This window comes from Ovis canadensis, chromosome 10, assembly GCF_042477335.2.
Source record: "Ovis canadensis isolate MfBH-ARS-UI-01 breed Bighorn chromosome 10, ARS-UI_OviCan_v2, whole genome shotgun sequence".
In the NCBI taxonomy this organism is placed as follows: domain Eukaryota; kingdom Metazoa; phylum Chordata; class Mammalia; order Artiodactyla; family Bovidae; genus Ovis; species Ovis canadensis.
The window spans coordinates 64,546,866-64,573,365 of record NC_091254.1 but is presented as its reverse complement, the minus strand read 5'-3'; the positions used below and the strand labels follow the sequence as shown (position 1 = coordinate 64,573,365).

General features: G+C 38.2%; 1 protein-coding gene across 1 annotated transcript; it reads left to right on the top strand.

Annotated features, from left to right (window-relative positions):
* The first annotated feature begins 5,059 nt into the window (after positions 1-5,059).
* On the top strand, positions 5,060-6,200 carry LOC138446918 (S-methyl-5'-thioadenosine phosphorylase-like). The gene has a single exon (XM_069602340.1). The coding sequence runs from the start codon at positions 5,136-5,138 to the stop codon at positions 5,985-5,987; it is 852 nt and encodes a 283-aa protein (XP_069458441.1). The 5' UTR covers positions 5,060-5,135; the 3' UTR covers positions 5,988-6,200.
* The last annotated feature ends 20,300 nt before the right edge of the window (positions 6,201-26,500 follow it).

Below are 26,500 nucleotides of genomic sequence, written 5' to 3'. Positions count from 1 at the left end.
GATTTTTGGATCGCAGCCATTCTGACTGGTGTGAAGTGGTACCTCATTGTGGTTTTGATTTGCATTTCTCTAATAATGAGTGATGTTGAGCATCTTTTCATGTGTTTGTTAGCCATCCGTATGTCTTCTTTGGAGAAATGTCTATTTAGTTCTTTGGCCCATTTTTTGATTGGGTCATTTATTTTTCTGGAATTGAGCTGCATAAGTTGCTTGTATATTTTTGAGATTAGTTGTTTGTCAGTTGCTTCATTTGCTATTATTTTCTCCCATTCCGAAGGCTGTCTTTTCACCTTGCTTATAGTTTCCTTTGTTGTGCAGAAGCTTTTAATTTTAATTAGATCCCATTTGTTTATTTTTGCTTTTATTTCCAGAATTCTGGGAGGTGGATCATAGAGGATCCTGCTGTGATTTATGTCTGAGAGTGTTTTGCCTATATTCTCCTCTAGGAGTTTTATAGTTTCTGATCTTACATTTAGATCTTTAATCCATTTTGAGTTTATTTTTGTGTGCGGTGTTAGAAAGTGATCTAGTTTCATTCTTTTACAAGTGGTTGACCAGTTTTCCCAGCACCACTTGTTAAAGAGATTGTCTTTACTCCATTGTATATTCTTGCCTCCTTTGTCAAAGATAAGGTGTCCATATGTGTGTGGATTTATCTCTGGGCTTTCTATTTTGTTCCATTGATCTGTATGTCTGTCTTTGTGCCAGTACCATACTGTCTTGATGACTGCGGCTTTGTAGTAGAGCCTGAAGTCAGGCAAGTTGATTCCTCCAGTTCCATTCTTCTTTCTCAAGATTGCTTTGGCTATTTGAGGTTTTTTGTATTTCCATACAAATCTTGAAATTATTTGTTCTAGTTCTGTGAAAAATATGGCTGGTAGCTTGATAGGGATTGCATTGAATTTGTAAATTGCTTTGGGTAGTATACTCATTTTCACTATATTGATTCTTCCAATCCATGAACATGGTGTATTTCTCCATCTATTAGTGTCCTCTTTGATTTCTTTGATCAGTGTTTTATAGTTTTCTATATATAGGTCTTTAGTTTCTTTAGGTAGATATATTCCTAAGTATTTTATTCTTTTTGTTGCAATGGTGAATGGAATTATTTCCTTAATTTCTTTTTCTACTTTCTCATTATTCGTGTATAGGAATGCAAGGGATTTCTGTGTGTTGATTTTATATCCTGCAACTTTACTATATTCATTGATGAGCTCTAGTAATTTTCTGGTGGAGTCTTTAGGGTTTTCCATGTAGAGGATCATGTCATCTGCAAACAGTGAGAGTTTTACTTCTTCTTTTCCAATTTGAATTCCTTTTATTTCTTTTTCTGCTCTGATTGCTGTGGCCAAAACTTCCAGAACTATGTGGAATAGTAGTGGTGAAAGTGGACACCCTTGTCTTGTTCCTGACTTTAGGGGAAATGCTTTCAATTTTTCACCATTGAGGATAATGTTTGCTGTGGGTTTGTCATAGATAGCTTTTATTATGTTGAGGTATGTTCCTTCTATTCCTGCTTTCTGGAGAGTTTTTATCATAAATGGATGTTGAATTTTGTCAAAGGCCTTCTCTGCATCTACTGAGATAATCATATGGTTTTTATTTTTCAATTTGTTAATGTGGTGAATTACATTGATTGATTTGCAGATAATGAAGAATCCTTGCATCCCTGGGATAAAGCCCACTTGGTCATGGTGTATGATCTTTTTAATGTGTTGTTGGATTCTGATTGCTAGAATTTTGTTGAGGATTTTTGCATCTATGTTCATCAGTGATATTGGCCTGTAATTTTCTTTTTTTGTGACATCTTTGTCAGGTTTTGGTATTAGGGTGGCCTCATAGAATGAGTTTGGAAGTTTACCTTCCTCTGCAATTTTCTGGAAGAGTTTGAGGAGGATAGGTGGTAGCTCTTCTCGAAATTTTTGGTAGAATTCAGCTGTGAAGCTGTCTGGACCTGGGCTTTTGTTTGCTGGAAGATTTCTGATTACAGTATCAATTTCCGTGCTTGTGATGGGTCTGTTAAGATTTTCTATTTCTTCCTGGTTCAGTTTTGGAAAATTGTACTTTTCTAAGAATTTGTCCATTTCTTCCACGTTGTCCATTTTATTGGCATTCAACTGCTGATAGTAGTCTCTTATGATCCTTTGTATTTCTGTGTTGTCTGTTGTGATCTCTCCATTTTCATTTCTAATTTTATTGATTTGATTTTTCTCTCTTTGCTTCTTGATGAGTCTGGCTAATGGTTTGTCAATTTTATTTATCCTTTCAAAGAACCAGCTTTTGGCTTTGTTGATTTTTGCTATGGTCTCTTTTGTTTCTTTTGCATTTATTTCTGCCCTAATTTTTAAGATTTCTTTCCTTCTACTAACTCTGGGGTTCTCCAATTTTTCCTTTTCTATTGCTTTAGTTGTAGAGTTAGGTTATTTATTTGACTTTTTTCTTGTTTCTTGAGGTATGCCTGTATTGCTATGAACTTTCCTCTTAGCACTACTTTTATAGTGTCCCACAGGTTTTGGGTTGTTGTCTTATGGGAATACTAGGCATTTAAAGTTTTCATTTATTCTTCACTAGAAGTTAGGTATTATTTTAAATGACTTTCAAGTTAAGAAAATTGGGCACAAACATAAAACTGTTTAAAGTTGTACTGGTGATAAACATTGGTGTCAGGATTCAAACCTAGGTCATTTGATTCTGGTTCTAGAATGTTACTGCTGTTTTCATAGCTTTCCCCTCCTCTGGAAAATTCTAGTCCTTCCTACTTTATATCAGAGATACATTATTGAAAATTCTTTGTGAAAGAATATCTACAGAGGGGATATATATACATAAATATATATGTTTATAATATTCCTATGTATATATCACATATATATACATATATATACACACGCACACTTTAGGTATCCATGTTATCCTACTTTATATTATGTAGTTCTGAAATTTCTTTGCGGAATCAGTCTAACAAATATATATGTGTGCGTATGAAAGTGAAAGTTGCTCAGTAGTGTTTGAATCTTTGCAACCCTATGGACTATAAAGTCCATGGAATTCTCCATGCCAGAATACTGGAGTGGGTAGCCGTTCCCTTGTCCAAGGGATCTTCCCAACCCCGGGATCGAACCCAGGTCTCCCGCATTTCAGGTGGATTCTTTACCACTGCACCACTTGGGAAGCCAATACTGTGTTATCACTGGTCATCAACTGGTGTTTGTATTTATTGCCTGACTGACAGGGCCTAGGAGACAGGGAAGGCAGCAGGCAATGTGATAGGCTGAGAACAAAGAGCAAGGTGCCTCCTAGCAGTGTCTCACTTGTCAGTAGCCCTAAAGCAGCCTGGGAGAGCTCATAGACTGATGGTGATGCAAGCTATGTTTTAACCAATATTAACATTGAAAAATTTTTATAACCTCCTTGAATGAATAAAAAAACTTAGGGAAGGTTCTTTTAAATTGAGATAGAGACGCTGAAGAGATAGTGTGGTCATGTAGAAAAGACTAAAATAGGATATAAAAAAATCTCTTTATTCCAACTGCTTTGCATCCATGATGCTCAGTTGTGTCTGACTCTTTGTGACCCCATGGACCGTAGCCCACCAAGCTCCTCTGTCCATGGGCTTCACCAGGCAGGAACACTGGAGTAGGTAACCCTTTCATCCTTGGAAGCATTTTCTTGCATCTGTATGTTCCTTAACCCTGGATTCTTTTGAAGCAAATCTTTGACATGATTTTGCCTCTTAGCAGAGGAAGTGTCCTGGTTCAAAGTTGTCATCACTCAAAATGCTCCAAGTTCTACCTTCTCGATGGACAGAAGAGTACAGTAAGTCCCCTACATACGAACCTTCAAGTTACGTGTTTTCAAAGATGAGAACGTATCTCACTGGATTGTTTTCCTAAGAGGGCAGATAGAATTGAATCTAGCAAGGAACCAGAACCTGCGCCATCAACTTCAGGAGTGAATGAAATTGCAGCTTGCCCTCTGTCTCCTATTGCTGACTATCCTTCAGCTCTACCATGCCCCACCTCCTCTTCCAGTCAGTAACTCTTCTTGCCTTTTCACTTGATGCCAGCCTTTGTATGCCAGTTGTTGTGCTGTGCTATTCTACTCTTCAAGGTTCTGTACCAGAAGGTTAAAAATATTTTAGTTTTTGTTTGCTTCTTATGTATTATTTGTGTGAAAAGTATCATAAACCTTTTTCAGCACAGTACTATATAACTTATTATGTTAGTTGGGTACCTAGCCTAACTTTGTTTGACTTACAAACAAATTGGACTTACGACCATTCTTTCAGAGAAGAACTCGTTTGTATGTAGGGAACTTACTATACGGCCTAAGGGACTGTTTTTCTGCCATGATCGTAAGTGGTGATTCTGCTACTGATCTTGAGACCCACACTTAGCCAGCTTGCTTCTGCTTTTGTTTTTATTTTTTCACATTTGAGGAGAAAAACCAGGGATTTCTCTCTCCTGGAATAAATCATGTCTGAACATTCATCATTCAGGAGGGCAGAACTTGCTGGCTGTGCCTGCCGGTTACCTCTGACTGCTCCCGTATGCGCTCCTGCTGCCTCTGATTCTATTAGCTAAATGCCATGGCACATGTTGCCATAATCTAGAGGATGTTTCTCTAAATGGGGTCCATAGACTCTTAGAAGGTCCATGGGTAGGTTTTAGGAAGTCTGTGGTCCTCCCAAAATTATGTACAAAATTTTGTGTCAATGTGTGATAGATACGTTTTTATAGGATCTCTAGCCTTCATAAGCTTCTCAAAGGGGCCTTAGAATCCTCCAAAATATTAAAACTGTGGCACTAATCTTTGAACCTGTGCACAGAGAGACACATCAGTTATTGCAGCAGATCACAGAGAGTAGGTCCACAAATGTGGGTATGGTCCACCCAGAGGAGCATGAAGCCAAGATTGTGCAAATGTTAGACAAGGGATAGGATTTAGGTTTCCATTTTGATGTCCTTGTAGATATCAGCAAGGGAAAGAATTGCAGCCAGAAATTGTTGAGAAACTTTTACTTAAACTTCCATGTGGACATTTAACCTGGTAGGACATAGACTCTACGGACCCGCGCAGCTGCTCTGTTCCCCGCCTCCATCCCGAGCGTGGCCGCCGCTCCTTCCTCGCCAGACATGTCCTCAGGTGCCACTCCGGCTGCCGTGAAGATTGGAATAATTGGTGGAACAGGTCTGGATGATCCAGAAATCTTAGAAGGAAGAACCGAAAAATATGTGGATACTCCATTTGGCAAGCCTTCTGATGCCTTAGTTTTGGGGAAGATAAAGAATGTTGATTGCGTCCTCCTTGCAAGGTATGGGTGGCAACACACCATCATGCCTTCGAAAGTCAACTATCAGGTGAACATCTGGGCTCTCAAGGAGGAGGGTTGCACACATGTCATCGTGACCACAGCTTGCGGTTCCTTGAAGGAAGAGATTCAGCCTGGCGATATCATCATTATTGATCAGTTCATTGACAGGACTACCAGAAGGCTTCAGACCTTCTATGATGGAAATCATTCCTGTGCCAGAGGAATGTGCCATATTCCAATGGCTGAGCCATTCTGCCCTAAAACAAGAGAGGTCCTCATAGAGACTGCTAAGAAGCTAGGACTCCGGTGCCACTCAAAAGGGACAGTGATCACCATTGAGGGGCCTCGTTTCGGCTCCCGGGCAGAAAGCATCATGTTCCAAACCTGGGGGGCGGATGTTATCAACATGACCACAGTTCCAGAGGTGGTTCTTGCTAAGGAGGCGGGAATTTGCTACGCAAGTATCGCCATGGCGACAGATTATGATTGCTGGAAGGAGTGTGAGGAAGCGGTTTCAGTGGACCGGGTCTTAAAGACCCTGAAAGAAAATGCCAATAAAGCCAAAAGCTTACTTCTCACTATCATACCTCAGATAGGATCCATGGAATGGTCAGAAACCCTCCATAACATGAAGAAAATGGCCCAGTTTTCTGTTTTGTTACCAAGACATTAAAATAGCATGGCTGCTCGGAAGACCAGGAGACTTTGAAATTCCAGTCCTTTTGGGAATTCCTGCTTGAGAAAACATAGAAAAGATATGCAGCTTTCATCCCCTTGCTGCCCAAGGAAGAAGTGATAAGACATTGCACTCATCAGAAATGCCTTCTCAAAGACTTGGACTGCTTCAGATAATTGAAGGAAAGCAAATTACACTTCCAGAAAAGAAAAAAAAGACACCTTTCACCATTCCCCTTTTAAATTTGTAACAATAAAGGTAGTCAGTAATATTCCTATGCTGCCAAGGAATTTGAAGAAGAAAAGCTCTTAGACTATTTACTGGTGTGACTGTAAGTTGGTATAATCTTTTTGGAGGGCAGTTTGGTAAAATGTATCAAAGGCTTAAAAAATACTCTGTGCTGGTTAAACTCCTAGGAATTTATCTTTAAGGAATTATCAGAGATACATATAAATAATTATGAATAAAGAAGGATGTATAACATAGTTATCATAGCAAATATTCAAAACAATCTGAATATCTAACAAATGAAGGTAAATCATGGTCAAGCTCTTAGATTGTGAAGCAGCCAGCTGAACATCATAGCTTCACATAATGTACAAAAGACATTGTTGCTGTAAATATGGAATGAGGATATGTAAGCATTTTACAGTACTAATTTTGTTTTAAAATTCTACATAGTTATGTACAAAGAATAGAAAGAAATATATGCACTCTTCTGTTATTGTATTTGGGAAGAGGGATACTGGATAATTTTTAATTTTATTTTTCCATTTCTTCACATTTTTCTACAATGAATATAATCGAATAGTGAAGTTTTAGAAATAAAAATGGGCTTAGAAAGATCCAGTTCTTGAAAACCCACTGTTTTTGGTAATGCAGCAGAAGTTAAGATGGCACTGCCAAGAGGAGTTCTGTTTGAGTTCCATCTTTATATTGTTAAAAAGACCATTAATGACTGTATGGTTAGAACAATATTTGGGTTTGCAACAATGTAAGAAAAGCTGAGTGTTTAATATGGAGCTAATCTTAAATTATTTAAGAGACCATATACACACATTATAGTGTGTCAGATATTTTTAAAACTGATATTTGATGTTTTATTTCTATACCTGTTTATGATTTGATGAATTATTTTATATGAGTTGATTTTTTTTAAATAAAAAAATGGAAGCTTAAAAAAAATAAAAAATAAAAGACTCTATGAGGGCACTTGAATGCAAATACTATGGTGAGCTAGTTAACATTATACTTCAAAAGACCACAGTGCTCACTGGGCCTCTAATGACAAATTTTTCTATTTATCTGTAAGAAGTAGATATGATGGTACAAGACATTGTAAAATAGAGGCACATAGTGTTGTGTTTTTATTTTGAGCTCAAGATGATTTTATTTATATCTTTTTAAATTTAAATTTATTTATTTTAATTGGAGGCTAGTTACTTTACAATATTGTATTGGTTTTGCCATACATCAACATAAACCCACCACGGGTGTACACATGTTCCCAATCCTGAACCCTCTCCCACCTCCCTCTCCGTACTATCCCTCTGGGTTATCCCAGTGCACCAGCCCCAAGCATCCTGTATCATGCATCAAACATAGACTGGCAATTTGTTTCTTATATGATATTATACAAGTTTCAATGCCATTCTCCCAAATCATTCCACCCTCTCCCTCTCCCACAGAGTCCAAAAGTCTGTTCTATACATCTGTGTTTCTTTTGCTGTCTCACATACAGGGTTATTGTTACCATCTTTCTAAATTCCATATATATGCATTAGTGTACTGTATTGGTGGTTTTCTTTCTGGCTTACTTCACTCTGTATAATAGGCTCCAGTTTCATCCACCTCATTAGAACTGATTCAAATGTATTCTTTTTAATGGCTGAGTAATATTCCATTGTGTATATGTACCACAGCTTTCTTATCCATTCATCTGCTGATGGACATCTAGGTTGCTTCCATGTCCTGGCTGTTATAAACAGTGCTGCGATGAACATTGGGATACACATGTCTCTTTCAATTCTGGTTTCCTTGGTGTGTATGCCCAGCAGTGGGATTGCTGGGACATAAGGCAGTTCTATTTGCAATTTTTTAAGGAATCTCCACACTGTTCTCCATAGTGGCTGTCCTAGTTTGCATTCCCACCAACAGTGTTAGAGGGTTCCCTTTTCTCCACACCCTCTCCAGCATTTATTGCGTATAGACTTTTGGATCACAGCTATTCTGACTGGTGTGAAATGGTATCTCATTGTGGTTTTGATTTGCATTTCTCTGATAATGAGTGATATTGAGCATCTTTTCTTGTGTTTGTTAGCCATCTGTATGTCTTCTTTGGAGAACCAAATCGTTTGTTAAATGATATAGATTGTGTAAATGGCCACAATCCTTCACTGTTCTCTGGTTCATAATCTATCTTTGTATTGTGACTTTGTGGCCTCTACCATCACAGGGTAGTTTATTATTATTATTACCATCTCCTTGAATCTTCACTGGCTTTGTGACTTCCTCTGGCAAATAAATGTAGTGGAAATAACAGGTTTTCAGTTCCAACTTGAATTCCCAACAGGCCTTTCGTACAATTCCTTTGTTCTCTCTGGAGCCCCCACCTGTGTTTACAGCCCTAGCTGGCTGGAAGGTGGCCAACTCTACGCTTCAGAGGTGTGTCAACTCTCCTGGCCTCTCTGATGTCCCATGTATGAGAAAGAGCCCAGACAACACCAGCGAAGCCTCTGAACCTGACTGTCCCCACTGCTGCTGATTAAAGATGCATGGGAGCTCAGCTGAAACCTGAAGAACCATTCCGTTGATCCCAGACTAAGTTTCTTACCCTCAGAATCATGAGCTACATCAAAGGTTTTGTTTAAGCTATTTCACCTGAGGGAGGGGTACCTGTTATACAGCATTAGTTCAGTCAGTTACCAGGAATCACTTCTATTCAAAATAGAATAACATTCTTAGATTTGAAAGAGATTTCAGTGCCTTGGCATATTTGACATTTTTACGTATACTTGTATTTACTTCTTTACCTTGTAGTCAAGTGCTTGGATTTTTTTCAGAAAATGTTTGTTGTTCTCCCCTTCTCTTCCCTTTGGATGGGGAGTTTCACTGTTAGTCACATATACTGACTTCTCTAATTTTGTTTTCTTCCAAGTTCACTAGGAATTTTCATCTGCTATAAGATGAAAAAAAATTGGGTAGGCAGGTATTCTGTCAAATACATTGTTCAAACCAAGAAACCAGCTTTGAAAAACTAAATACTAAAAAAATATATGTATATATGGACTTCCCTGGTGGCTCAGATGGTAAAGCGTCTGTCTACAATGGGAGAGACCTGGGTTCGATCCCTGGGTTGGAAAGATTCCTTGAGAAGGAAATGACAACCCACTCTAGTACTCTTGCCTTGAAAATATGTATATGTATATGTGTGTGTGTATATATATGTATATGTATATATATATAAAAATATATATATAAAGCCTATATATATATAGGCTTCCCAGGTGGCTTACTTAGTAAAGAGTCTGCCTGAAATGTAGGAGACCCAGGTTCGATCCCTGGGTTGGGGAGATCCCCTGGAGAAGGAAATGGCAACCACTCTAGTATTCTTGCCTGGAGAATCCCATGGACAGAGGAAGCTGGAGGGCTATATTCCATAGAGTCACAAGAGTCAAACATGACTTAGCAACTAAATTATAACCTCCCTCCCCCACCACACACATATACACACATATACATATATATATGTATTAATGTGCTTATGTATTTATTTTGTTGAAAATTTCACAAAGTCATAATTTCAAAGTCATTTTGTTTGTAGAATAAAGGGTAAAATTAATGATTGGGAGTAAAAAGCATGCATTTATACAGCAAAATATTATCCTAGTATGTACTCATCAGTTCAGTTCAGTTCAGTCGCTCAGTCATGTCCGACTCTTTGCCACCCCATGAACTGTAGCATGCCAGGCCTCCCTATCTATCAACAACTCCCGGAGTTCACTCAAACTCACGTCCATTGAGTCTGTGATGCCTTCCAGCCATCTCATCCTCTGTTGTCCCATTCTCCACCTGCCCCCAATCCTTCCCAGCATCAGGGTCTTTTCCAATGAGTCAGCTCTTCGCATGAGGTGGCCAAAGTACTGGAGTTTCAGCTTTAGCATCAGTCCTTCCAAAGAACACCCAGGACTGATCTCCTTTAGAATGGACTGGTTGGATCTCCTTGCAGTCCAAGGGACTCTCAAGAGTCTTCTCCAACACCACAGTTCAACAGCATCAATTCTTTGGTGCTCAGCCTTCTTCACAGTCCAACTCTCACATCCATACATGACCACAGGAAAAACCATAACCTTGACTAGACGGACCTTAGTCGGCAAAGTAATGTCTCTGCTTTTGAATATGCTATCTAGGTTGGTCATAACTTTCCTTCCAAGGAGTAAGTGTCTTTTAATTTCATGGCTGCAGTCACCATCTGCAGTGATTTTGGAGCCCCCCAAAATAAAGTCTGACACTGTTTCCACTGTTTCCCCATCCATTTCCCATGAAGTGATGGGACCAGATGCCATGATCTTCATTTTCTGAATGTTGAGCTTTAAGCCAACTTTTTCACTCTCCTCTTTCACTTTCATCAAGAGGCTTTTTAGTTCCTCTTCACTTTCTGACATAAAGGTGGTGTCATCTGCATATCTGAGGTTATTGATATTTCTCCCAGCAGTCTTGATTCCAGCTTGTGCTTCTTCCACACTAATCAAAATGAAAGGAAGATAGTAGAACCAAAACCTTAAGTTCTTCATTCTAACAATCATGCTTTTATCTAGGGATTAGGTCTATAGATTTTGTGTCATATTTGAAGGTATTTGAGTCTCCAAAAAACCAAGAACCATTGATTTAGTACAAAATGCTCCTCACAGTTTATTACTAGGTGTTTGAATAAATTTACCTTTTCCAATGTTGACATAGCTGCAGCTTTTGTCTATATTTAAAAAAGAAAATGTGGCTATATCTTTCTGCTCTCATTCTTAAATAGTTGAAAAAACATCTAAAATTGCCTTTCCTCACCCACAGATGCCTCTCTGAATACAAACAACTTGTGGATATTGGTCCTGGAGTCTGAAGCTTCAGGAACACACACAATGGAGAGAAATGAAAATGGAAACAGTGAGGTTCAAATAACAGTAGTGCTAGAACCCCATTAAAGGGGAAAGAATGAAGTGTCTCAGCAAGTAGAAGACACAATTATGCATTTTTATGCTTCATCTCAGATCAGTAGGGGCTGTGCTCGTTAGGTCTCACTTATACATTGTTCAAGTTTTTTTCCTAGCTAGACCCCAGTCTGATTCCATGCTTACTATCCCTCTGAAAAAGCCTTGCATTTTTATGCCTCTATGCCCTTAGGAGGGAAATGAGATGAAGTTGGATGTACACAGGGAGTAAGCAACACCTGTGAAAGATGAGCTGCTAGTGATGCAGAATTGGGCTGGAAATCCTTCAGACAGCATTGCTGATCAGATACCTGTGAGAGGAAAGTTGGAAAGCAGCAGACTTGGGAGACAGAGCCTCATACTATGATGCAAATCAGAGTTTCGACAGTTCAAAGGAAGGTTTAAAGCCTTCTCATTAAAAGAGTTGTTCCCTGGCAGTTCAGTCGGTAAAGAAACTGCCTGCAACACGGGAGACCTGGGTTTGATCCCTGGGTTGGGATGAACCCTTGGAGGAGGGCATGGTTACCCACTCCAGTATTCTTGCCTGGAGAATCCCCATGGACAGAGGAATCTGGAGGGCTGCTGTCCATGGTCGCAAAGAGTCGGACACTGAGTGACTAAGCACACACACAGTAAAGGAATCCAGAACTACGCAGACCTGGCCAAACCTGCTGCTGCTGCTGCTGCTAAGTCGCTTCAGTCATATCTGACTCTGTGCGACACCATAGACAGCAGCCCACTAGGCTCCTCTGTCCCTGGGATTCTCCAGGCAAGAACACTGGAGTGGGTTGCCATTTCCTTCTCCAATGCATGAAAACTGAAAAGTGAAAGGGAAGTCACTCAGTCGTGTCCGACTCTTAGCGACCCAATGGACTGTAGCCCACCAGGCTCCTCTGTCCCTGGGATTTTCCAGGCAAGAGTACTGGAGTGGGGTGCCTTTGCCTTCTCTGAGCCAAACCTAGCTCCCTGTTATACTCAGTCATCAAAAAGGGGCTGTTTTAGAGGATCATAGGTTTCACTTGAAAGCTGAGACAGATCCTAAAACTATACTACTTGAAGCTAAAGGGCAAGTTCTTTCTTAAGGAGGGAGCTGAGTTATATATCTGAATAGGTACAATTTACAGGAATGAAGGGTGTTTAGCCAGTTCTAAAAAATCTTAAATAGTTCCAGTTAATGAATGAATAACTTAACTGTTTTTCCCACAGATTATTTTAAATGACAGATTTTTTAGTGTGCTTTTAAACTGTGATAGGGAGACTGTATTAAGAAAAATTTTAAAAGATGGAACATAGCATTGTGGAAAAAGGATAGGATTAAATATAGATGTTTGTCATGACCTCTTCAGATTTTTACATTTTTTTTTTCAGCAAATGTTTTGGAAGACCTTCCTGTATCTTAGAGACCTCACTAGGAAATGGAAATGTTGATGTAAAAAAATATAATTCCTCCAATGAACTTCACAGTCTAATTGAAGTGACTTAAAAGCTTCTGCACAACAAAGGAAAATATAAGCAAGGTGAAAAGACAGCCATCTGAATGGGAGAAAATAATAGCAAATGAAGCAACTGACAAACAACTAATCTCAAAAATATACAAGCAACTTATGCAGCTCAACTCCAGAAAAATAAATGACCCAATCAAAAAATGGGCCAAAGAACTAAATAGACATTTCTCCAAAGAAGACATACGGATGGCTAACAAACACATGAAAAGATGCTCAACATCACTTATTATTAGAGAAATGCAAATCAAAACCACAATGAGGTACCACTTCACACCAGTCAGAATGGCTGCGATCCAAAAATCTGCAAGCAATAAATGCTGGAGAGGGTGTGGAGAAAAGGGAACCCTCCTACACTGTTGGTGGGAATGCAAACTAGTACAGCCACTATGGAGAACAGTGTGGAGATTCCTTAAAAAATTGCAAATAGAACTACCTTATGACCCAGCAATCCCACTTCTGGGCATACACACCGAGGAAACCAGAATTGAAAGAGACACATGTACCCCAATGTTCATTGCAGCACTGTTTATAATAGCCAGGACATGGAAACAACCTAGATGTCCATCAGCAGATGAATGGATAAGAAAGCTGTGGTACATATACACAATGGAGTATTACTCAGCCGTTAAAAAGAATTCATTTGAATCAGTTCTGATGAGATGGATGAAACTGGAGCCGATTATACAGAGTGAAGTAAGCCAGAAAGAAAAACACCAATACAGTATACTAACACATATATATGGAATTTAGGAAGATGGCAATGACGACCCTGTATGCAAGACAGGGAAAGAGACACAGATGTGTATAACGGACTTTTGGACTCAGAGGGAGAGGGAGAGGGTGGGATGATTTGGGAGAATGACATTCTAACATGTATACTATCATGTGAATTGAATCGCCAGTCTATGTCTGACGCAGGATGCAGCATGCTTGGGGCTGGTGCATGGGGATGACCCAGAAAGATGTTCTGGGGAGGGAGGTGGGAGGGGGGTTCATGTTTGGGAATGCATGTAAGAATTAAAGATTTTAAAATTTAAAAAATAAAAAACTAAAAATTAAAAAAAAATAAAATAAAATAAAATAAAATAAAATCTAAAAAAAAAAAAAGTCAGTAGTTACAAAACAAAGAACTAAATGATCATTATATAAGTTTTTCTGCTTGCCATCTTCATTTCCAACATCAGCATCCTTATGGAGTCCTTGTCATGAGCTACTTCCCGACTAAGCCTTCTAAATGCATGAACTCATTTAAACTTCTTATAAAAATTCCAACAGGTAGCTCAAAATATTTGTCATACAAAAGAATAAGAGGAGGAGGAATCAGAGTTGGGGGTAGCAGGAGCTTGTCTAGGCAAAGGGAATAAAAATGAGAAGGCAGGAGAACAGGAGAACCATCAGATTCTGTCAGAGTCACCGTCAACTTCGTTTACCCATCATTCTCTGTGTCTCAAGCATAAATTCCATGCTTACAAGGAGTGCAGAATAAGAAGAAAAAAAATGGCAAATGAGGCAGATCTTGAAGAACTTTGAGTTCTAAGCCATCATATTTACCTTTAAAAATTTTTATTTTTTAATTGAAATATAATTGCTTTACAGGATTTTGTTGTGTTCTTTCAAACCTAAACATGAATCAGCTATAGGTATACATATATCCCCTCCCTTTTGAGCCTCCCTCCCATCTGCCTCCCCATCCCATCCATCTAGGTTGATGCATGATGATGAACCACTAACTGGATTAAAGCTCTAACTTCTTGTCTGCCTCCTGGGTAATCTTACCCTCCCTCAGCTCTCAGGATTTTTATGCTTTAGTATAATGGCATGTCCACAGTGAGAAGATGACATACTGGTGCCATATAAGTCTTCTGTAGTGCTGTAACTCCTACAGGGGCAATACCTATGAGCTTGTTAGAAATGCTAATTATCCACCCCTAGTTCAAATGTACTGAATCTGACTCTCCCAGGGAAGTGTTCGGGGATTTGCACTTAACAAGCTCTCCGGGTGATCCTGATGCTCAACAAGCTTGAGAAGATCAGCTCTAAACCATAGCTAGTTAAAGTGTCATGGTCTGTACTCAAAAGTGCTGCCTCTGACCCCTTTCTGACTCCTAAGGAGGTCCAGATAGAAACTGAGGATAAGTGTTTAGAAACTGTTCAGTTCAGTTCAACTGATGAAAGAAATCAAAGAGGACACTAAGAAATGGAGAAATATACCATGTTCATGAATTGGAAGAGTGGATAGATCAATATACTGAAAATGAGTATACTACCCAAAGCAATCTACAGATTCAATGCAATCCCTGTCAAGCAACCAGCTGTATTTTTCACAGAGCTAGAACAAATAATTTCACAATTTGTATGGAAATACAAAGAAACCTCGAGTAGCCAAAGCAATCTTGAGAAAGAAGAATGGAACTGGAGGAATCAACCTGCTTGACTTCAGGCTCTACTACAAAGCCACAGTCATCAAGACAGTATGGTACTGGCACAAAGACAGAAATATAGATCAATGGAACAAAATAGAGAGCCCAGAGATAAATCCACACACCTATGGACACCTTATCTTTGACAGAGGAGGCAAGAATATACAATGGACTAAAGACAATCTCTTTCAACAAGTGGTGCTGGGAAAACTGGTCAACCACTTGTAAAAGAATGAAACCAGATCACTTTCTAACACCATACACAAAAATAAACTCAAAATGGATTAAAGATCTAAATGTAAGATCAGAAACTATAAAACTCCTAGAGGAGAATATAGGCAAAACACTCTCACACATAAATCACAGCAGGATCCTCTATGACCCACCTCCCAGAATACTGGAAATAAAAGCAAAAATAAACAAATGGGATCTAATTAAAATTAAAAGCTTCTGCACAACAAAGGAAACTATAAGCAAAGTGAAAAGACAGCCTTCTGAATGGGAGAAAATAATAGCAAATGAAGCAACTGACAAACAACTATCTCAAAAATATACAAACAACTCCTGCAGCTCAATTCCAGAAAAATAAATGACCCAATCAAAAAATGGGCCAAAGAACTAAATAGACATTTCTCCAAAGAAGACATACGGATGGCTAACAAACACATGAATAGATGCTCAACATCACTCATTATCAGAGAAATGCAAATCAAAACCACAATGAGGTACGATTTCACACCAGTCAGAATGGCAGAGACCCAAAAGTCTACAAGAAATAAATGCTGGAGAGGATGTGGAGAAAAAGGGAACCCTCTAACACTGTTGGGAATGCAAACTAGGACAGCCACTATGGAGAACAGTGTGGAGATTCCTTAAAAAATTGCAAATAGAATTGCCATATGACCCAGCAATCCCACTGCTGGGCATACACACCAAGGAAACCAGAATGGAAAGAGACACATGTACCCCAATGTTCATCGCAGCACTGTTTCTAATAGCCAGGACATGGAAGCCACCTAGATGTTCATCAGCAGATGAATGGATAAGAAAGCTGTGGTACATATACACAATGGAGTATTAGAGTGAAGTAAGCCAGAAAGAAAAACACCAATACAGTATACTAACGCATATATATGGAATTTAGAAAGATGGTAATGATAACTCTGTATGTGAGACAGCAAAAGAGACACAGATGTTTAGAATGGACTTTTGGACTTTGTGGGAGAGGGAGAGGGTGGGGTGATTTGGGAGAATGGCATTGAAACATGTATACTATCATGTAAGAAACGAATCGTCAGTTTATGTTTGATACAGGATACAGGATGCTTGGGGCTGGTGCACGGGGATGATCCAGAGAGATGATAAGGGGTGAGAGGTGGGAGGGGGGTTCAGGAATGGGAACTCATGTACATCCGTGGCTGATTCATGTCAATGTATGGCAAAACCAATACAGTACTGTAAAGCAAAATAAAGTAAAAATAAAAATTAAAAAAAAAAGAAACTGTTCAGTTCAGTTCAGTTCAGTCGCTCAGTCATGTCTGACTCTTTGCAACCCTATGGACTGCAGCACTCCAGGCTTCCCTGTCCATCACCAACTCCTGGAGCTTGCTCAAATTCATGTCCATCAAGTCAGTGATGCCATCCAACCATCTCATCCTCTGTTGTTCCCTTGTTCTCCTGCTGTCAATCTTTCCCAGCATCAGGGTCTTTTCCAATGAGTCAGTTCTTCCCATCAGGTGACCAAAGTATTGGAGTCTCAGCTTCAGCATTAGTCCTTCCAATGAAATCATTAAGCAACTAATAAAAAAAAAGGTGACCACTGAAGAACTGATGCTTTCAAACTGTGGTGCTGGAGAAGACTCTTGAGAGTCCTTTGTCCAGCAAGGTGATCAAATCAGGCAATCCTAAAGGAAATCAAACCTAAATACTCATTGGAAGGACTAATACTGAAGCTCCAATACTTTGACCACCTGATGCAAAGAGCTGGCCTATTGGAAAAGACTCTGATACTGGGAAGACTGAAGACAAGGAGAAAAAAGGACAGCAGATAATCAAATGGTTAGATAGTATCACTGACTCAATGGACATGAATGTGAGCCAAAACAGTGAAGGACAGAGGAGGCTGGCATGCTGCAGTCCATGGGGTCACAAAGAGTCAGACCTAACTTAGTGACTGAGCAACAACAACAAGGCAACTAACCAGAAAGATCTTACGTTGGGTGACTCTAGTTTTGCATTTTTTGATGTCTTTGTAATTTCACTGTTCTGAATATATTTTCAATGACATTTTACAAAAATCACAGTCTATGATGTATTGGATACACACAAATTGGCTCTCTGTGTCACAGAAGTGTGAGAATCAGTGTGCATTTAGCCATCATCGCTCTTTCCATTCCTTTTCAGTTTGGGTGTCCTGTTTATAGAGGACACTGAATATGCCACTTTGGGAAGGTAAATGTTAACTTCTCTTTCACACCTTGTATAAGCCATTATCATCCCCCAGGGCCCCCTGACTTCCTGCTTTGGGGCCACTTGACAAACGAGCCTATTTTTCCTGAGTGCTGTTGCTAGGGAGCAACTTGCTTCGTTACCAGCTCCTCATACTTCCCACTGATTTCACTGTTTTCCAGATGTGTTCAGACACAGTGATTAAACAATAGATGAAAGAGGCCAGAAGGAAGGCATTTTACTGCAGTATGTTTTGATGGTGTCATCATAAACAATTTTTGAATTGGTCTATTGAAGCAGAAAAAAATGTGGTTATTTCTCACATTGTAAAACTACCCAAAGTATTTAATTTTCATGGAAACAAAATACCTTTAAAAAATATCATTAAAAGCCTGTGAAAGTGCAATATCTTACTTCCAAGCTTTCTTTGGGGAGCTTTTATGCTTTATAGTTTTGAGGGGGAGTCGCTATACTCTTCTGGTTTTGTTTAATAGACAATGAGCCATTTTCCAAAAGGAAAATAATTTCCTCAATGGAAAATAATTAAGTGAAATAAATAAATCCCTTACTTGTTACACACACACACACATACACACACACACAAATCCATAAAGGTGATCAAAATATAATTTAGTGATGGAAGCCAACAAGTTGTTATGGCAACTAGAATCTGAAAGTACCTGGTTGTGCACGTGTGTTTTCGTCCCTTCTTCTCTACCTTTAAAGAGAGGGGGAAAAATAAGTTGTCTTCCATCTGGTTTAATCACCGTGTTAAAATACCAACGTCGAAGAAAAGTATCTAATAAAGATAATTTCACATCTGTTTCAAGTCAAGTGATATTTGTTTCCAGTCAAGTGATATTTCACCTTAACAAGTAGTAAATACAATTATAGGGAAAAGTCTTTTAGGAGAAAAGAATATGGTTATACGTTATCATAAATTGCTAAAGAATCTTTTCAAGTATTTTAGACTTATTTTTAATCAGAATTATAGCAGCTATTATAGATTCATCTTATCTTTTCTCTCTTTTTCCCACTTGGATGTGGGATTGTGGTTGTGAGGTTTGGAGGTAGTATTCAGTCTTTTAATGCCCGCTACTTCAGTAGCCTCTGTCAGTTGTCTATGTAACAGTTTTCAGTTCTAATTAAAAAGAAATAAGGCATCACTCTTTGGAACAGAAACTTTAAAAATATGTTTGTATCTTTAAACAGTAAGAATTCCATGAAAAGGTTTATTTTTACCTATTTGCTGCGGTCAGAAGCTATTTACTATCATAACATTCTCTTTATCATTATGGATTTGGAAGGTGAAATTATTATGAAGCATATTTGTGTGTGTGTGTATATGTTCAGTTGCTTAGGCATGTCCAACTCTTGGTGGCCCCAAGGACTGTAGCCTACCAGACTCTTCAGCCCCATGAACTGTAGCCCAACAGATATCTCTGTCCATGGAATTTTCCAGGCGAGAATAATGGAATGGTTTGCCATTTCCTACTCCAGGAGATCTTCCCAATTATGAAGTATATATTGGCAACTAAATAATAAGAGGGGCCACAACCAGACTAGCTCCGTTGACATCCATCTCTTCAGCTAGTAGAAAAGGAAACATTATTTTTGTTTTTCCCAAAAGCAAGTCATGGATTCTTAGGAGTATTCTGTCCTGGGTCCATAATGGAAGCGTGAGCCTACTGAGATGATTCCTGCTGCCTTGTTGTTCCAAACAGTAATCAAATGAGATGCTTTAGTACCTTCATAAAAGAGGTATTGATCCAACATAAGCATCTGCTAGATTCATTTCATATTTACTCTATCCTGAGGAATCTTTAAGCTGCAAAGAGGTTAACCCATAGAAAAGTATCTTTGTGGCTATTGTAGTTATACTCAGCTAAGGGTATTGGGAAGAATAATGTCACAATACAATCAAATGATGTGGCTGATCCATGATCAGTATGCTTTCATTCTGAGTTACTGTGCTGATTTTCCAATGAAAAGAGGTTCATTAAAGGGAAAGCTGAATGTACAGAAAAAGGTAGTAAACTGATGCTGAGGATTTCTTTTAAATTTAGTCTACCTAGGTGAGTACCAATATAAATTTTTATTGATATCAAGAATTTATAAATTATATCAAGTAAGTGGGTGTGTTGGGACAAGCTATATAATCAATTGTAAGAGAAGTGGATAGCTCTCCACACACATACTAGAATTTGGAGTCTCAGCTTCCTTGGAAACAGAACCACTTGTGAAAACAGAACTTCATTTATAAAGCAGTAGTTAATATATGTAGTGAAGTAGTAAATATGTAATAAATCATATAATTCAAAATAATCAGATTTATAAACCACTTAGAAAACCATGAGTTACTTGGATCCTGACTACTAGAATTATTCAAGTTTAACCAGGCACGATTGCCAGGCTGGAAATATTTTCCAGAGAAGCTGAGAATTTGTAAACTCATTGTGGCAGTATATCAGGATAGACTCTAGAGTCGCAAAGGTGTCTCTGACCAAAGTTAGATTAAATATTACTGTACATTAGAGACCAAGAAGGATAACTGACTTAGCCTTTTAACTGTTACCCTACTATCAGTGGCAATCCTAGAAACCCAAAGCAAAAATATCTTCTAAACCAACTGTCAGGAGCTCTACTCTTCTCTGAAACCCCTCATTAAAATAATTTGTCTTCACTTGGAATCATGTTTATATGGAAGAAAATGGTTTCTGAATTTTTAAAGTTAATAGTAGGCAGATTATTAATATTATCTTAATGTAGTAGACAAGCCTTTTTTTTTAAGATTTTTTTTTTGTACTGGATTGTCCAATAAAAGCATATTCTTTGTCTTTATCTTCGCTTTTAGGTAAATTTCCAAGCCAAGAATGCTTGCTAAGAGAACACAATTGGGTTACTTTTATGCTGGGGGCCCTAAGATAGTCCTAGGAAGTTTTGGAAAAACAAAAACAACAACAACAAAAAAACACAACTCCTCTTATGGGGAAATATTACTGTGTAACAAAGTACCCCAAACTTACTTTCTGAAAGCAATATGTATTCACTACCTTATCCTTTTTGAAGGTTGGGAATTCAGGGCTAACTAAACTGATTTAGGATTGTAGTCAAGATGGTAGCTGAGCTGTGTAATCTGAGGCTTAACTGAGCTGTGTGTGTTAGTTGCTCAGTTGTGTCCAACTCTCTGCAACCCCATGGACTATAACCTGCCAGGCTCCTCTGTCCATGGAATTCTCCAGGCAAGAATACTGGAGTGGATAACCATTCCCTCCTCCAGGGGATCTTCCCAGTGCAGGGATAGAACCTGGGTTTCCCACATTGCAGGTAGATTCTTTACCCTCAGAGCCACCAGGGAAGCCCTGACTGGGCCTGGAGCATCCATTTCAGAGACTGTCACTTACTTGGCTGATGACAAGCACACTGTGCTCCTTGCTGGATATTGGCAGGAAGCTTTAGTTCCTCTCCACATGGACCCCACCACAGGGATGCTTGAGTATTATCATGACATGGTGACTGGCTTCTTTCCCTCAAGTGATCCAAGAGAAAGACCAGAGGAAGAACTCATATGCCTTTTAAGACTGAGTCTCAGAAGCACACATCATCATATCTGCCACATTCTATTTGTTGTTAGAAGCAAGTTGCTAATTACAGCCCAATTTCAAGGGGAGATGAAGGAATTAGTCCTCACCTCTCAAAGAAGTATCACTAACTTTTAGGTTGTAATTTAGAGTCAGAAAGTTTGGAACTATCTGATCCTTTCTCTCAAGAAATTGATTGTGATGGGCTTCCCTGGTGGATCTGTGGTAAAAAAGGGATAGACACAGGTTCTATCCCTGGTCTTGGAGGATTTCACATGCCTTGGAGCAACTAAGCGCATGTGCCACAAGTACTGAGCCTGGGCTTTAGAGCCTGGGAGCTGCACACCCTAGAATCTGTGCTCTGCAACCAGACAGTAGTCCCCACTTACCACAACTAGAGAGAACCCCACAGAGCAACAAAGATCAGAAACAGCCAGAAAGAAAGAAAGGAAGCACGGAAGGAAGAAGGGAAGGAAGGATTATTAAACAAAGAAAGAAATTGATCTTGAGATACAAGGAACACACAGACATGGCAGCAGAAGATACCAAGAAGATTAAGAAGCCAAGAGTTAGCAAAAATCCTGAGAAAGAGAAAATATATAGCACAGATGGTGAGGTGGTGGGCTGGCAACCACCGATCTGCTTTTCGTCACTATAGTTTTGCTTTTTCTATAATTTCACATAAATAGAAACATACAGTGTTTAGTCTTGGGTCTGGCTTCTTTCACTAAGCATAATGGTTTGGGATTCATCCATAATGTTACACATATCAATAATATTTTCCTTTTTAATTGCTGATTAATAACTATCATATGGATAATTTATCTGTTCACCAGTTGAACATTTTGGTTGTTTTCATTTGGGGGTTATATCAATTTATCAACTATGAATACTTGACTCTGACTCAGTGAACATATGTTTCATTTCTCTGATGTAAATATCTGAGAGTAGATTGCTGGGTTTCGTGGAGAGTGTAGATGTAACTTTTAAACAAATTGCCGAACTGTTTACCAAAGAGGCTGTGCCTTTTCCATTCCTATCATCACTGTATGAAAATTCCAGTTGCCCCATTCAGGCCACCATTTAATGCTGGAAACCTATTTTAACTTCGGCCATTTGAGTATGTTTTAATTTGTATTTTTCTTATAACCAGTGATATTGAACATATTCATGTATGTATTTAATTTACTAGGGCTGTCATAACACAATAACACAAACTTGGTTGCTTATGCTTAGTCATTCAGTCGTGTCCAACTCTTTGTGACCCTATGGACTGTAGCCCACCAGGCTCCTCTGTTCATGGGATTTCCCAGGCAAGAATGCTGGAGTGGGCTGCCACTCAAAGATCCAGGGGATCTTCTCAGCCCAGGGATGAAACCCATGTTGCTGTGTCTCCTGCATTGCAGGCAGATTCTTTACTTGCTGAGCCACTGATATCACAATACACAAACTGGGTGGCTGAAACAGCATACATTTATTTAAACATATTTTCTCACATATCTTGGTGAGTAGAAGTCCAAGACCAAAATGTCTGCAGGGCTAGCTTCTTCTGAGACCCCTGTCCTTGGCTTGTAGTTGGCCATCTTCTCTTTTTTATGTCTTTACATGGTCTTACTCTTATGTATGCTATGTCTTAAAGGGCTTCCCTGGTGGCTCAGAGGTTAAAACCTCTGCCTGCAATGATCTCGGGAGACCTGGGTTCGATCCCTGGGTCAGGAAGATCCCCTGGAGAAGGAAATGGCAACCCACTCCAGTATTCTTGCCTGGAGAATCCCATGGACAGAGGAGCCTGGTGGGCTACAGTCCATGGGGTCCCAAAAAGTTGGACACGAATGAGCAACTTCACTTCACTTTATAAACATACTGATCAAATCTAATTAAGACCCCACCCTAATGACCTCAATTTAATCATCTCTTTAAAGACCCAATCTCTAAATACAGTCACATTCTGAGATACTAGAAGTTAAGTCATCAACATAGAAAGAGAAAACAAAATTGAACTCATAACTAGGTGCTTACTTGCCATTAATGTATTATTTGAAGTGTCTATTCAAAATTTTTGTTTATTAGACCTTCAAAAACTGAACTGTAAGAGTTTCCTCTCATATTCTAGATACAAATCCTTTATAATATATAAAGTCTGTGAGTGTTTTTTCCATGTCCATGGTTCCATTCCTCATTTTCATAATCATGCCTTTTGAAGAACAAAAGTTTTCAATTTTGATAATATCTCATTTGGCTTCTATTTTTCTTTTGGTCTTTTATGTTTTGTTCTTTGTGCCCTTTGTAAGAAATCTTTCCCTATCCAAGTTTGCAACTCCATTTTCTTCTGGGAGTTTTATACTTTTAGTTCTTACCCTCCTGACTAAGATCCATTTTGGGCTTCCCCAATGAGTCAGAAGGTAAAGAATCCACGTGCAATGCAGCAGACACAGGAGATGCAGGTTCAACCCCTTAGTCAGGAAGATCACCTAGAGGAGGAAATGGCAATCCTTTCCAATATTCTTGCCTGGGAAATCACCTAGACGGAGGAGCCTGGAAGGCTACAGTCCATGGGGTCACAAAGAGTTGGACATGACTTAGCACGAGGCACAAGATCTATTTTGATTACAGTGTAAGGTGACTACTGTGCTGTGTTTTATACATATATTTTCTAGGATCACTTGTTGAAAACACTATACTTTGCTCAGTTACATCCTGAATTTTGTTGAAAATCAGTTGACAACACATGTGTCGGGTTCAGTGTGACATTGCAATGATTACTATAACTTTGTATTGAAATTAGATGGTCTGAATCCTCCAAATTTATTCTTCTCATTAAAAAATTGTTTGGCTATTCTGAGTTCTTACATTCCAAATACCTTTTAGAATTAGCCTAACAATTTCAACAAAAAATCTTGCTGAGATTTTAGGTGGTATTTTGTTAAATCTGTGTATCAATTCGGAAAGATTTAGCATAACACTACAGAGCATTCCCACCCATAATCATGGTATATCTCTAATTTTATTTAGGTCTTCTCTAATATTTTTAGCAATATCTTATCATATTCTATCTACAAATTTTCTAAATTTTTTGTAATTTTTAACCCTAAATGCTCTAGTATTGATATTATTATAAATGATAGTTTAACATTTTAAATTTCCAGTTATTTGTTGTTATAAGAAATACAGTTGACTTGTATATTAATCTTGAATCTTGCAAACTTGATAAATTTGATTATTAGAGCCAATATCTTTTTTAAGCTACCTTTGGGGTTTCTATGTGAAAAGCTATGTCCTTGAATAGAACCAGTTTTACTTCATTTCTTCTCCCTTTTATTTTTTCTTCTTGCTCTTACAAGATCTCAGTTTAACACTGAATGTAAGTGATGCATTTGGATATACATGCCTCGTCCCTGATTTTAGAAGGAGTAATTGTTATACCTTTGTGTATGCTATAGATTTTTATGGTTGCCCTTTATCTGAGTGGAGAAGTTCCCCTTTATTCCTAGGATGTTGGGAGTTTGTCTTGAATAGGTACTAAATATGGTCAAATATTATTTCTGCATCTACTGATATGACCATATTGTTTTTATCTTTTAACTTGTTTATGAGTTCCTATTGTTGGATTTTTTTTTTTTTTACTGTATTTTACTTTACAATACTGTATTGGTTTTGCCGTACATCAACATGAATCTGCCACGGGTGTACATGAGTTCCCAATCCTGAACCCCCCTCCCACCTCCCTCCCCATACCATCTCTCTGGGTCATCCCAGTGCACCAGCCCCAAGCATCCTGTATCCTGCATCAAACCTAGACTGGTGATTCGTTTCTTACATGATATTATACATGTTTCAATGCCATTCTCCCAAATCATTCCACCCTCTCCCTTTCCCACAGAGGCCAAAATTCTGTTCTATACATCTGTGTCTCTTTTGCTATCTCGCATACAGAGTTATTGTTGCCATCATTCTAAATTCCATATATATGTGTTAGTATACTGTATTGGTATTTTTCTTTCTGGCACTCATTATCAGAGAAATGCAAATCAAAACCACAATGAGGTACCATTTCACACCAGTCAGAATGGCTACGATCCAAAAGTCTACAAGCAATAAATGCGGGAGAGGGTGTGGAGAAAAGGGAACCCTCTTACACTGTTGGTGGGAATGCAAACTAGTACAGCCACTATGGAGAAGAGTGTGGAGACTCCTTAAAAAACTGGAAATAGAACTGCCCTATTGTTGGATTCTTAAATTAACTTTGATTCTTTAGGATAAGCCCCACTTATTATGATGTACAATCCTGCCTTATATATTTTTCTTAAGGAATTTTTATACTTAGTCCTTAAATGATATGACAAGAAAATTATAAGCTAAAATCTTTGTGTGGTTTGATTACAGGGTAATTCTCATTGTAAAATAAGTTAAAGGACTTCATTATGCACTTTCTTTTTGTAGAATTGGTTTCCTTTATTCCTTTCCTTAAATGTTTGGAAAAATTAACCATTGATGTAATTTCGGCCTGATGGGGTATGTTTTTTGTTTTGGGTTTTTTTTTTTTTTGGTGGAAAAATGTTTAGTTACTAATTTAATTTTTAAAATACATATAAGACTATTTATGTTAATTTATTTCTTCTGGAGTAAGCTTTGGTGGTTGTCTTTTAAGAAATTTCTCCATTTTATCTCTGTAATAATATATTATATAATAATCAATTCATTCTCATAAGAGCATTCAAAATACTTCCTCTTATTCTTTTCAAGTCTGTTGTCAGTAGTGAGGTTCCCTCTTTTATGCTGATGTTTTTCCTTATTAGTGAGGATGGAGGTTTGCTAATTGTATTTATCTTCTGGAATCAGCTTTTGGTTATATTGAGTTTTCTCAATTGTTCTTTTTTAAAAAAATTTCAATTCTTGTTTGTATTTCTTCCTTCAATCTGTTTACTGTGGGTTAATTTGCTTGTTGTGAGTTTCTCATAATTGAAACTTAGATCTTCACATTGAGGCCTTCTTTATTTCTAATATAAGCACATAGTGCTAAAGATTTCCTTCCTCTTACTACTTTAGATTCATTCCGTAAATTTTGTATGTTGTGCCTTCATTATTTTTCCATTAAAAGTATTTTCTAATTTTATGTTTTTTTCTTTATCTCATATTATTAAAAATGGTATCATTTAATTTCAACTCTTGGAGATTTTTCTGTCATTCTTTATTGCTTTCTATTTATATACACTGGTCAGAAACCACTTCCAATTTTTAAAAAATGAATTTAAACCCTCAGATTTATTGAAAAATGTATCATGACCCATAATTCATGTCTTGGTGAATATTCCAAATGTAGCTGGAAGGGATGTATGTATTATTGTGTTAGGGTTT

Coding starts and splice junctions, on each gene's coding strand:
- LOC138446918 (XM_069602340.1), top strand. CDS start 5,136: ATGTCCTCAGGTGCCACTCCGGCTGCCGTGAAGATTGGAATAATTGGT.